The 14,100-nt window shown below is 38.0% G+C and overlaps 1 protein-coding gene across 18 annotated transcripts in view; it reads right to left on the minus strand.

Annotated features, from left to right (window-relative positions):
• Positions 1-14,100, minus strand: part of sgip1a (SH3GL interacting endocytic adaptor 1a) — an 85,313-nt gene that overhangs the window by 27,225 nt on the left and 43,988 nt on the right. For all 18 annotated transcript variants that reach the window (XM_053232137.1, XM_053232134.1, XM_053232135.1 and 15 more), the window contains 5 exons: positions 5,181-5,244; positions 4,700-4,724; positions 3,527-3,589; positions 2,759-2,813; positions 2,409-2,590 (listed from right to left, as the gene is read on the minus strand). In XM_053232137.1, the coding sequence (XP_053088112.1) occupies positions 2,409-2,590; positions 2,759-2,813; positions 3,527-3,589; positions 4,700-4,724; positions 5,181-5,244 (389 nt within the window). The remainder of the gene's footprint in view (positions 1-2,408; positions 2,591-2,758; positions 2,814-3,526; positions 3,590-4,699; positions 4,725-5,180; positions 5,245-14,100) is intronic.

Consider the following 14,100-nt stretch of genomic DNA (forward strand, 5'->3'; position numbering starts at 1 on the left):
TGCCGTTTTTGGCCAAATATCAAGGCAGAATTATATGTATCCTTCTTGGCTTAAGCACTCCAATAATTCTGTTCCAGACTAACAATCAAAGTGGGAAGATCTGTCGATCTAACAGAATATGTTTACAGACGTAAGTGAATTGCTTGCAGACTTGCCAACGCCAAAAAGGAATAAAACTTAGGCCCATGGAAAGAAGGGAGTGTAAAAGGGGAGGGAGTAAAAATGCAGCAAACAGTAAAAAACATAACATAATCCATTTATGATGTAGTCCTTTTACATATGCTTCTCTAATATCTCTTGTAGAAACCGTGACATGGGCCTCAGACAACCGATATTTTTCACTATTGTTTTGTTGCTCAAACTGATCACTGACCAGCGTCTAATTCATTGTTGGCTTATTTAATCTTCTTTTTGAGTCCAAATTTTAAGCCTTTTTTCTCTTTTGGTTGAAAACCAAAAGGGCTGTTCTGACCATTATTGACAGCTGAAATTTTGGTGCATCCCTAATAAATATAGTTTACTGACGTTAACTACATTATATGGCCAAAAGTAAGTGGACACCTGACCATCACATCCATATGAATTTCCCTTCACTGGAACTAAAAGGCCCAAACATGTTCCAGCATGACAATGCCCCTGTGCACAAAGCAAGGTCCATAAAGACATGGTTTACCAAGATTGGAGTGTAAGAACTCAAGTGGCCTCCACAGAGCACTGACCTCAACCCCACTGAACACATTTGGGATGAATTGGAACACAGACTGCGTCCTGGGCCTTCTCACATGACATCAGTGCCTGATCTCACTAATGCTCTTGTGGCTAAATGATCACAATTCCCCACAGCCACATTCCAAAAACTAAGAGAAAGACTTCCCAGAAGAGAAGAGATTATTATAACAGCAAAGGGGGGCTACGTTTAGAACGGGATGTTCAAAAAGCATATACAGTTGTGATGGTCATGTGTCCACAAACCTTTGACCATATAGTATATATACATGTCTAATGTTAGCTAAGTCAAATATACACTGATTTTTTTTTTTATCACATTAATAAACTCATCAAAAAACATTTTTTATTTACCTTGACAGAAAGTGAGGCCACCATGTCAGCGTGAGAAAATCAAGCTGCATCGAGAGTATCAGCAACAAGATTACTAATATGAAATGGATTCATGTGTTGATTGACACATCTTCCATTTTTATTGTGGAAAAAGTGAAAAGATTGCTCTGTTCTGAGAAATTTTGAATAATGGCTTAAAGTACTAGTGTATGCTGGTGTTAAAATGTGAAGCTCCTACGCAAGTGTGTGAAGGTTGGCAGGTCTAGTTTTTTAGATAGCTAAAATTTAGATACTTTTTTATTGGACATATACAAGTCATCCGTGTTGGCAGAATAGAAGTGGTTCTGTGGTCAAAGATAAAATAACTAACTATACTCATCCTCACAGCTAATGGAGCTAGCTTATGTTACTAACTTATAATTACAGCCAATTAGCTGATATTTAGGAAACAGTAGTCTGGTTGTGTTTGAATCTCTGAAAGGTTATGACATATGATGGCTCTCTTGCTGCCTATGCTGTCTTATAAGTCAGTGTATTAAAAGGCAGCTACGAAGGCAGCTATAAGGAAATGGTTTGAGGCTGGCTTCATTGCTAAGATACTGACATTCACTAACAAGGCACTAACCCCATTTGTCTGGTAGGATAGTTTGAATAAAGTACCATTGTGGGAAATAGATTGAATATTCTGTGACTACACGAGGATATTTCTCATCAGAAATTAATACTCAAGTCAAAACAATTACAGACTTCCATTTATATACAAACTGCTTGCTCATTCAATGTCTTAGCACCCAGTTCAATGAATGAGCATGTAATTGAGTAAGCAGTAATAAGTTGACGACTATCCTCATTTGTTAAACAGCTACAAAACAAGCTCACTGACAGCACCTGACCTTCTAAAAACATGGCTCCCGCAGAAAACACTGCATGTTTGACTCAATATCAGCAGTCTCCAAAACAGACATGCTGGCTTGTGGCTATGTCAACATGTGGCTCAGTAAATGAGGATATGTAGGAGGTGAAGAGTCCAAAGCTGTGGTCACACCCTGAGAGTCGGTCATTAATCAGGGAGCAGCACAGAGAGCTGTACCATCACTGCCTTCATGTATGGAGTGTCTATAATTAAACCCAACAGTGCATGAAATCAGTTCATGCATTCCCGAGTGTTTTTACTGTCAGTACAATAAAAAAAGTGTTGTGGTATGTCAAAATGAATATTTCTCATACACTACACTAACTAAAAAGCATGAGCAGACATAAAAAATATTAAAAACATAGCAACAGTGTGGGAGACAGGACGAAATACCATACATGGACTACAAATTATAGGTAACGTAGGCGGGACTCACCAGAGGAGAAGGAGACAGAGCTATGTTGCCTATGGAGGCTTTTAATTCATCTACCGAAGGAGCCACAAACTCAGCATTGTCAGCAAGCAGGGGTTTGATCTTGATCTTAAATTTTTTGCGGTGGTCCTCCTCTTCCTCCGACTCACTGGATGAGAAGAAGTGGGACTTGTCTTTAGGGGTTGGTAGTTAGCTGTTAAGGATAGCACTTCTGGTCAAACAGAAAAAAAAGTAGTGACACTTTATTATACATTTGTCACAAGTGCTATGACGTGTGCCAGACACTGACAACTAATACAGAAGATATTCTAATAAAATGGTCTCTCATATAGCATAGGTGCAGGTCAGGATATCTCCATCTTCATCTGGTCTGATGCTGTAACCTTCGTCATCCACCATGGGAGAGTTCTACAACATAGAGCAGTAAGAGTCAGCTAAAGTGATTTCAACAGGACCAGATATTGATAGATAGATAGTTTTTAATAACAAAAGAGATGTGCCTCTATTTTACAACTTATGTACAAGTAATAGAATTCCAAGATGTTAAAAATGAAATATGAGCCTGCAGCAAGATAAGGGATTAGAAATGTTACAGGGGACAACAACAACAAAAAAAGAACAGAATTTTTGATTGACCATGTTTAAAAATGCAAAGAAAGAAAATCACTAAATTGTTATGTGTAACTGGTTAATAACTTTATTTTTCTGTTCCAGTGCGATTTCAAGAAAGCTAAACCTAAACATTTTCCCAATAGGTCTAACTTCCTGTCCTAAATTCATCACTTCCTATGCGCCTGGCTACATGAAGATAGTTGCTGTAGCTGGGTTTTTGAAGATAGGTGCTTTGAAGAAGTTTTTGTTTGAAACTGTTAAAAATAAGTACCCGTTTCTGGTTAAATGCGGTGTTTAGTTTTATTTATACTCTAGGTTTCGTATAAGCAGAGTAGGCTATCATGTAAAGAATGCTGGCACTGAACTGTATGTTAATGATTTAATTTTTATTTCAGGCTACCAATATATCAATCTCCTTTCAAATTCTAGTTGAATAATAAACATGAAGAGAGAATAATTGAATATATTTTAACAACTTTCTCCTAATTCAATAAAAACAAATTGCTTACATATCGGTCCCAATCAATCTCGCCGTAGAATCCATTAGGAGCTCCATTGCTCTTCTTCTGTGGCTATGAGTGAATCAATCAGAAATCAGTTACATAACATAATTTTATCCACATCCAGTAAACTTTATATACACAATGAGCTAGATCAGTGTCTTTCAATCCCGGTCCTGAGGTACCACCACCCTACACATTTTAGTGTTATTGCTGTCTCAGACTGATGTACTGAGTAAAAATTTGACCTGAGACCTGTCTATGAATATTTTATTACAGAGGAATTAAATGCAGCATGGAAAGAGAGAGAGAGAGTATTTGAATTACCTAAAGAAGACACGGCTGTGGAAAGGACAGGAAGGCAAAAGAGAAAGAGTCAGACTTCCTGAGACACTGACAGTTTATACTGGGAAAGGTTTAACCCTGACCAAAGGATCATGGCCAATGAAATGACACTTTCCTGAATTTCTAAAGAAGAAGGGAGAGCTCTGGCCAGCATTAAACAGCATAAGGAATGGATTGATAGTGACCCGCATGGCACAGAGTGGGAGGGGGTGGGGGGAGAGAGATGTTCAAAGCCCATTCCTACAATCCTAAATTTATCCCATATACCACAGATACACCAACCTCAGCTAATCAGCAAGCCTGAACTACAGTGCCACGCATAAGTAACTCTTTAATACATATTGTGTAAATCAAATGGTTCAAGGGGGTAAATACTTATGCATTGCATTGTAGGTTGAACTGGGTAAGTTAGAGTAGGGAAAATACCAAAATGTGCAGGGTGGTGGTTCTTTGTGGTTCTTTTTTGACTACATGACTACACTCAGGACATGTTTTAGTGCTGATTCAAGGACTCTTGCTGGTCCTGTTGTGGAGGCCCATAGAACAGGAAACGAAAAACGGCTTATTTATGTCTGCTTACTGAAGATTATTCAGCTTTCACAACCTTAGCATTTACCCAATAATTTCATATTTATCAAGCTACTTAGTTTCAACAGATTTATGTGCTTAATGTAAAATATTGCTTGCATAGGGCAAACCTGGAAAATGAATACCATTAATGCAAGATGAATGTAGACCAAAATGATATCTAAAAGCTATTTATAAACAGAGAAATTTAACTATTGAGGAAAAAGTTACAAATAATATTCAGACAAAAGCTGGCAAAGAAGTACTTACTCCTCCTTCTCTGTCTGGTGAACCTCTGTGAGAGAAAGAGAGAAAAAGAGAGGCATGTGTCCTGCTCTCCAAACTCAGTTTTACACTCAAATACCTGTTCCCTGGATTTTAACACAAACACACTTATACACTCAAAGAGACACAAAATGTAGGTTATGGCTGGAGCTGCTGGTCCATAATGGACTGAAAAAGCTTCACTTAGTTGAGTTAATTCTCCCTAAAACACTCAAGCGTGCTTTCTGTCATCAAACGTGCAGAGAGAGTCCACTTAAGCAGCTTACAGTCATGACACATTCAGTGATCTAGCCGAGAATTAGTCTGCTTAGCTATTGACTAAACGACTGCATGGAAAACAGCACTGCAGTCTTCAGAGACAAATATGAACCATGTGAGGGATTTAATTTTGTTTATACTTCAAAAATTCTGCAGTAGATCAGTTTGTAAAGACTGTTTCATATCCTGGATCAAAAATTCAACTTACGTGGAATCAGTGTCCTTCTCTTTTTTCCGTATCCCAAAGGCTTTCCTGGTACGTTTTTTCAATCCTGCAGATAAAGTGAAAGATGAACTCAGACACCGGACCACCTGAATACCAGTGTGCACAAAACACAAATACACAGAAGATTCAAAGGGATTTAACCAGACACTACTCACTGTGGCAGACAGCCTGAACTCTGAGTGTGTGTGTGCGTGTTTGTAAAATGAATGGCAGTTCAAAAAAAGATAAGTAGAAACTGACCCATGACCTTAGAGATCAGAACAGAGGCCTTCATGCATTATTAAATCACGCTGTGTCGATATTTATAGTCTTACTGAGTGGTACACTTATACCACAGGGCTGTTCAGTTCTTTATTCTGATTAGTCAGAAGGTGTTGATTAATTTTCCATAACAGAAGCTCTGACATTAGTGCTGACTGCAAATCAAATCACAGGTTTATATTAATGGGCTCTTTATAATACATTATCATTTGTGTAATGGCTCATTCACAGGCACTTGTAAGGTGCTGCACATAATCTAAGAATAATAATAATAAAAAAAACAGATTTAAAAACATCTTTTATGGATGGAGTCTCCAGTGTCATCACTTTGCAGCAGTCAGTAGTAAAGCTGTTCCTTTAAGGTTTCTGCCACAGGAAAGTTTTCAGAAAGAAGGATGTTGCGTTTTTTTGCACTTAATCTACAAAAAGCCATATTTCTTTTTATTAACTACAAGAAAAAGTGAGGGAATGACTGTTATAATGTAAGTGATAACAAGAACTACATTGGTTCATGGTTCCACAACATTAAATGTAACTATAAATGGTCAAAATGTGTGTCATTCTTTAATAACCAAAAGAATGGTTAGCAAATTGCAAATTGCTTTGAATGGGACACATCACACCACGCTGTCATTGTTTATTTTCCAAAAAAACAGCACTCCCCATTGTTTTCCTATTCCTTAAAAAAATTAATGAACTGCTAGTATGTGTCAGCGGTGCTTTTTGTAAATAGCACTGTTAGCAGGCAAAAACCCAAGAGGTACCTTATCTAGTCATAAATGCTTTCAAGGAAACACAAGGCTGATCTGCAGAAATTGGTCACGTCACTTGTCAGGAACATTAACTGTAAAAAGGCTCATTTGGCATTTCCTGTAACGACCAGACAGAGAATATATCAAAGTTGGGCTAAGCTCTAAGCACTCTACAGGGCCTGGAGGAGTGTCTGGCACACATCAATCCAGCCAGGAATTGGGAAGTGAGGGGAAGCTGCTGCACAATGACTGGCTTTATTGATCCTTGCTAACTATTTCCCCACACCTCCTGAGAGAGTCCCATCTGGCACACAAAGCAATGCTAACCCTTCTGACTAGTGGAGCATTTCCCATCCTTTTCCCCCTCCACACTTATATTTTTCTCTTTGCATTACTGCTTGATTTGGTATATCTCGATCAAAGTTGTTTTTTTCCCTTAATAAAATACAAAAATTACAATAACTCATGTATTTCCAGAAGTAAAGGTCAGTGAAAATGCATACAGATTTCAGAAGGAGAAAATAATAAAAAGCTGTGTATCTGTGTCTCACACAGCAGCGCCTAATTCACGCAGCTCAGTTGACCACATGCGTACACCCACGCCCACACACATTCACACTGATTCACTGCCAGTGGATTCTAATCCAACATGTATCAGATTGAAGCCAGGGACTTGTTTAGAGCATTAAGAAGAAAGAAGGAGGCCCACAGAGACCCTGGAGGATTGAATCAAACAGCAGATCAGGATAATCAAACAGCCGTCTCTCCCACTCCCTGCTGCGCAGCCTGCTGCACACACCCACTGGAGGCCAAACACACAGGCAGGGATACGAGTCAGTGTGCCAGAGGCAATGCCAGCCTAAAGACTCGTCCAAGTTAACGTCACATAAAAGTGGATTGATTACGGTGTGCATTTTCAGAGAGCATCTGCAGAGAATATTGTCACGTGCAAACTGACGAGGAGGAATAAGCAGACACTCAGATATTGGAGGAATAGGCATGATTAAGATCAGAGTTTCTACATGGCACATAAACCTATAACCTAGACCAATCAGGTTCCAATTCCGACATATCCAGTTTACGTTTGATTCCACGGTATTCATCTATTCCCAACTGATACGCTGGCGTAATAACATCCGTATGCATGCACATGTGATGGATGCAGTAACATAATTAGGAAGAGCCAGCCAGGCCTAATCTTATCGAGGGACATCCACAACAACGTAGCCTCCCAGCAAACAGGAAGTGAGGAGAACCATATAACTGATCTAAACAGCCTGGAAATGAGGGAATTGCAGAATAGGAGGAAAACAGAGATGCTTAATAATGATGTTTTGTAGTGTAGATTATATAGTTATCTGAAGCAACAGTAATACCACTGAGAGAAAAAAAACTACAGACAGACACAGGAGGTTGACACTAATATTGAACCTTTTGATAACTTTATATATACGTATATCTACATTTCTTGTATTATAGCCCCTCATGCACCCACACAGCACAGCTGTTATGAAACATTATCCTCTGCTCTGTTTACTGATGGTATCTTTTGCACACAGCCTGTGGAGCAGATTGCAGATAAGCATCATGCAGTACAGCTGAGACACTGCCGCCCAGTCCCATGGGCTTGTGAGGCTCTTTCCACTGAAATAAGATAGACATCACCAACAGAGGCTCATCCATAGGGGCAAGTGGGTGAGTGCCCCAACAATATTCGACAAATGTTAATCTTAATTCATAATTCAACTTAATCTTAATTCAACTCCATAAATTTTAAAGAAATGATAATTACCTGTTTTGAGTGACCAGCGATTTAAAAAAATGCTGCTATTTGACAGATATAACCGATGTTCTATTGATTTGTTCGCCTAGATGCTGAGCAATCATGGGGCTCTGTAATTATTGTTGCACCTAGTGGTCAAAAATAGGAACTGCAACAAAAGCTAACAGAGGCCCACTGGAACAGGAATCATGCTGCCCCATGTGCTCTCTCCGTGAACATTTCCAGAAGAGGAGGAGCAGTGGATAGGACATTTAATAACAGGGTTGCCAGTTTTTAATGCTAAATTGGACTAGCCACCAAAATCTTGTTTTATAGCAAATAATTGGAATAATTAAATCTAGTAAATTTGAACACACAAAAGGCAAAATGTAAGTACATACAGTGTTGCTATGATGTATAGAACCATTTCTATTGTAAGATATATTGCAAAGATTGAGAGAGAGAATTATGAAGACACGGGGGTTTATGAAAGTGGATAATGTCTATACATCAGATAATGTCTATACATCAGAAATGCGTGTGACCTTGGGTCCCCTGCAAAGGCTGAGAACAAGATGAATGTATGCTGGATGACTGTATGTTGTCAACTCTCAACTGCCTATTACGTGGTTACTCTACAAAATCACTAGGTAGTAGCCTATAGCATAAATCAAGCATGATAACCTTTGGACTAAATTTTGCTTGACGCTATGTCATTATTAATTTCTTCTTGCCCTACCAAAATCTGTGGTCATGAGCCAGAGCTGGACCTCACCTGCATATAGTATATATTCTTGTTTTTTTTTAGGCAATCAGTTCTAGACAATTACATCATTTATCACAATATTTTAAAATGGAGCAGATCAACCAATAAGCCTAATTAACAGTATCTATAATTTTGGCAAAAATATTTTTGAGAGAAAATACTATTATTTTAATGTTTTTTTTTTGTTAGAACAAAAATAAATCACGTCTTGTTTGTGTGGGAAATTTTAATCATCATGTGTAATGTTTATTTTATACAATAATTCTTTTTGCTCATTTTATGAAGGGTGCCAGTAATTCTGAAGACCACAGTATAACATGCTTCATCATTTCTGCAGCACCTGACACACGAACCACATCACCTCCCACGTAATGACTCATGTTAAAAATGACTAACTGCACTGTGAAGCCAGAACATAAAAACCCTGAGCATTTCTCTTACATCTCATGGCCTCTTATTCACACGTATAATACTCTGACAGTAAATGCTGGAGCTGGTAACACGTCCAATGAGCTTTAAACATTTACACAGCACCAACTAGATGACTGCACATACTGAAAAGACATTCTGCTTGAGTTCCCTCTCAGTGAGTGTTGTACAGCAGTACATGCCCTAAAGTGGGTCAGGGTAAAAAAGCTCGGCTTTTCAGCATGACAAAGCAGGCAAACACAGAGAAAAAAGATTTTAGGATGACCAGAACAGTGATGAAAAGATAGTAAAAGATAAAACCTTACATTAGATCTAACTTATGATTGAGATATTGAGCATTTAAATAACATTTTAATTCTATGAAAATTCAGCTTTAAGGGCCAGAATACTTTTTTAATGATCCATTTCCTGAAGGTCTTATTCACAATAACCCAAAACTAACCTCCACGGCAGTGCTCCTATCCAATCCTCTTCATTTATGCCATCTTTCCTCCTCACTTACAGTATATCCATCCTTACCTTTTATGATCCCCTTTCTGTTTTAGATCAGTTGTGCTTCTTACTAGCAAACTCAGAAATACTCATTAAGGACTCAGGGGTTTTTACTGGCCACATTTCAAAAACTTAAATATTAAAATTATACATGTACCCATGAGGGAAGTTTGTCAGTGGAGTACAGAAACTGTACAAACTACACTGTGGCAATGTAGGCTGTCTATATATATATATATATATATATATATATATATATATATATATATATATATATATATATATATATATATATAAATAATATGCTTATCCAGACCTTTTTGTAGCAACTAATTTTATGTAGCTGGACCTAAACATTTTTGTTGAATACGCCTGACTTAATGCATGAAGAATACCAACTACAGAATAAAGAATACACTATCATATCTTTAATATACGTAAGGCATCATACATAGGTGCTAATGTTAATAGGCGCTAATGTTAATGCCATTCTTTATCCCAATCAAACATACACATCAACACCTACTACAACAGACCAGAGCAAAGCAGGAAAAAAAAAGCACAGAAATTGCTATCTTATTGTTCAGTTTCATGTATCACTGCATGGCAGAATTGCTGAGACAGGAATTAAAGTTCAGGTGGAGAGAGCCACAGCCATTACAGCAGGAACAGCAAGCAGCAGCTGCATTATTTTTGCATTATTTTTGTTGCTGTCTCTCTCATTCTTCTCTGATCTGATGAAATGACTCCTGAATACCTCACAGTATTGACCTAATCCCAAAACTGGGACAGACGCTGTCTGGAGACCCAATTTTAGTCTGCAAAGATAATGAAAGGTTAAGCAATCACATACACACAAGCAAATGTCCAATTTATCTGATTGATAAAATAGAATAGTTATTAAAAAAGTGGTTCTTCAGGGCACTTTGAGGCTTTTATTGGATAAATAATGAAGCTTAGTTTCTCAAATGGGGTCTACTTGGAACCCTTTGTGATAGAGAAACTCTCTGTTTCAATGCACAACTGAAGAACCCTTAAGAGTTCAAACCTTTCTAAAAGCTTAGGTAGGAAATTTCTAACAGTGGTACTTGAGGTGAATTATGGGAGCTGTTGTATGCATCAGCAGTTTCACCCCAACACATTCACTTTCATCCCATCAGTACTGTATTAGATATTATTAGAAATGCAAAAATGATAATCATGTCTAATCGTGGATGGCTGTTACTGCCCCAAAGTTGTAACAGCAGATCGTGAAGTGTTTTATTCCTCTTACTCATTCTTTTTATAGTTACATTTAATGTTGTAGAGGGGTCTTCTTTTTTCTCTCTTGAAGTTAATAATAACATAAAAAAACTAAAAGCAACTTGTCATGTTACTGAGAAACCAGGAAATGCTTGAAGATTCTCCAGTGGTGGAACACTTACTAACCATTACAAAGCGCTGACACTGGAGACTCCTTCTATAAAATGTTAAATATACAACTCCTTACAGAATATGTCACCATATCAACAATATTTTTCAGTGTGTCAATTAGTCTTAGATTATTGGGATTATACAAGTCTCCCTGAATGAATCGTCGCTATAGAATCAAGAATTTATTAGCATGAGTGCAATAATATAAACTTGTGATCTGCCTTACACACAGTGGTGCTGAACTGCATTACAGCCTCATGGTCTAATCCTTACTGTCCTTGTGGAGTTTCATGTTCCTCCCATGTTCACATAGGTGACAAATTACCCCTAAGTGTGAATGAGTGTGTAAATGTGTGTATGCATAGTGCCCTGCAATGGACTGGCACAGGGTTTATTCCAACCTCATGCCCAGCGTTCCCAGGATAGGCTCCAGATTCACGTGATCAGGAGGTTTCTGAAGATGAATGAAAGATTTGCCTTACATTGGGAACTATTGTCAGAGCTGCTGTTACAGAAAATTATTCATTATCCGTTGGACCAATATTTGAATTTGAATATTTGAGAATTCAAAGTGCTGTGGTATACAGTGGATATAAAAAGTCTACACACCCCTGTTAAAATGGCAAGTTTTTATGAAGTAAAAAAAAAATACAGTATATAGTAGTATACAAATATAGTGAAAAACAATCAGAATTTTTTTACAAGAAAAAAAAAGAAAAATAAAAAACATACATTAACCTAGTTACATAGGTGTGCACACTCACAAAACAGTATTTGCTGAAGCACCTTTTGATTTTTTTACACCACTCTGTTTGGGTAAGAGTCTATCAACATGGCACACCTTGACTTGGCAATATTTTCCCACTCTTTCCCACATAAAAACATTCTAGATCCATCAAACTGTAAGGGCATCTCCTGTGCACAGCCCGCTTCAGGTCACTCCACAGATTTTTAGCTGGATTCAGGTCTGGGCTCCGGCTAGGTCATTCAAAAACATTGATCTTCTTTTGGTTAAGCCATTCCTTTGTTGATTTGGATGTATGCTTTGGGTCACTATCATGCTGAAAGGTGAAATTCTTTTTCATCTTCAGCTTTGTAGCAGACACCTGAATGTTTTGCCCTAAAATCGACTGGTATTTGTAGCTATTCATGATTCCATCCACCCTGATAAAAGCCTCAGTTCTGGCTGAAGAAAAGCAGCAATAAAGCACTGTGGGTATGGTGTTCTTCTGGTGATGTGCTTTTTTTGTGCACCAAACATAACTTTTGGAATTATGGAATAATTATACCTTTTGGAATTGGTCTCATCAGACCATAACACATTTTGCCAGATGGTTTAGTGGGGCTTGGATGTTTTTTCTGAGAAAGGGCTTCCATCTAGCCACCCTACCCCACAGCCCAGACATGTGAAGAATACGAGAGATTGTTGTCACATGCAGAGAGTAATCAGTACTTGTCAGATATTCCTGCAGCTCCTTCAATGTTGCTGTAGGTCTCCTGGCAGCCTCTTTGGTAATTTTTTGTCTTGTCCTTTTGCAAATTTTGAAGAGACGTCCTGTTCTCGGTAGTGTCATTGTGGTGCCCCATTTCTCCATTTTCTCCACCGTACAGGCTTTGTAAGCTCTTTGTGGACCATGGCTTCAGCAGTCAGATGAAACCAAGGAGATGTCAAGAAAATCCTACAGAAACAGCTGGTCTTTATTTGGGGTTAATCAGAATAATTTATTGATGACAGCTGTATGATAATTACTTTTGAACATGAGATTGTGATTGGTTCATTCCAAACACAGCCAGATCCCCAGTTATAAAAGGGTGTGCACACTTATGCAACCAGGTTATTGGAATTTTTTTATTTTTCCTGTTTTTTCCTAAAATGTTTCTGATTGTTATTCATTTCATTTTTATAATTTCAAATTGAGGGTGGAAAAATTTCTGACATGATTTATCTTGGATTCATTTTTTTTTAGATCACGAAAACTTGCCAATTTAACAAGGGTGTATAGACTTTTTATATCCACTGTAAATGGTATAACAACTGCCCTTAAAGAGGTGATCAGTGCAGGGATACACAACAGAAGATCAACTGTAGGTCTAACGAATATAAAATTATGCATCAATATTATCATATCATGGAAGAAGCACAATTTGTTCAAAACAAAGAGTCTATAAGTCCATGGCAGATACATGGCCTGACCTTCAATAACAGTTCAGTGATAAGCAATTCCACAGTAAATGTTTGCCAGTATCACATTTCTTGGAATATCTCAACGTGAAAAAAAAAAATGATTGAGCACATTTTCTCCAATAGAGCAGCACTGCTACAGTTTAATATAGCAGTGTAAAGAAACATCATTAGCATTCTATCCCCACTTCAGGGTCTCTAAACACACAAAGTCAAGGCTTGTTTTTCTTTGCCAACGGATTTTATATCACCCTGTGCAAACACTGGGACCAGATGATGAAAAGACGCCTTCTGAAAGTGACATTTCATCAACAGCACCAGACCAACCAACAGACCAGCTGACTGTAGATATGGCAAGATATCAGTCATGTGAGCAGACTTGTTGGCTGATACTTAGCAAATAGCTTGGGGCAAAGAAAAACGAGGGAATGAGCAAGGGATACCATTAGCCACAGGCTTTTCCTCAGCAGCCTGGCTGACTGACTGTTGGCATTGGCACCTTGCTTTGGTGTGTTTCCCTCAGGCTGGATCTACCAATTCAGAACAGGAAAGCGATTTATGTTCTACAGGAAGTGTAGAGGTGATTCTAGATGTGCCATTTGTACCTGGAGACTATCACTATTGTTCTGCATCACAAGGTGCACACGAGCATCAATGGCAGCAAAGCAACCCATAAATGATGCTGTAGAATAAACTTTGCATCAAAATTGATCAGAACAGTGTCAATAAGGTCAAATGTATACAAGACTACTATAAAGAGAAGAACATAGCAGCATTACTTTAAATGGTTAACCACAATATACAGTCATTCTAAAGCCTCAGAAACAGAAATGTCAACCATTGCA

Source organism: Pangasianodon hypophthalmus, chromosome 2 (assembly GCF_027358585.1).
Source record: "Pangasianodon hypophthalmus isolate fPanHyp1 chromosome 2, fPanHyp1.pri, whole genome shotgun sequence".
Lineage (NCBI taxonomy): Eukaryota > Metazoa > Chordata > Actinopteri > Siluriformes > Pangasiidae > Pangasianodon > Pangasianodon hypophthalmus.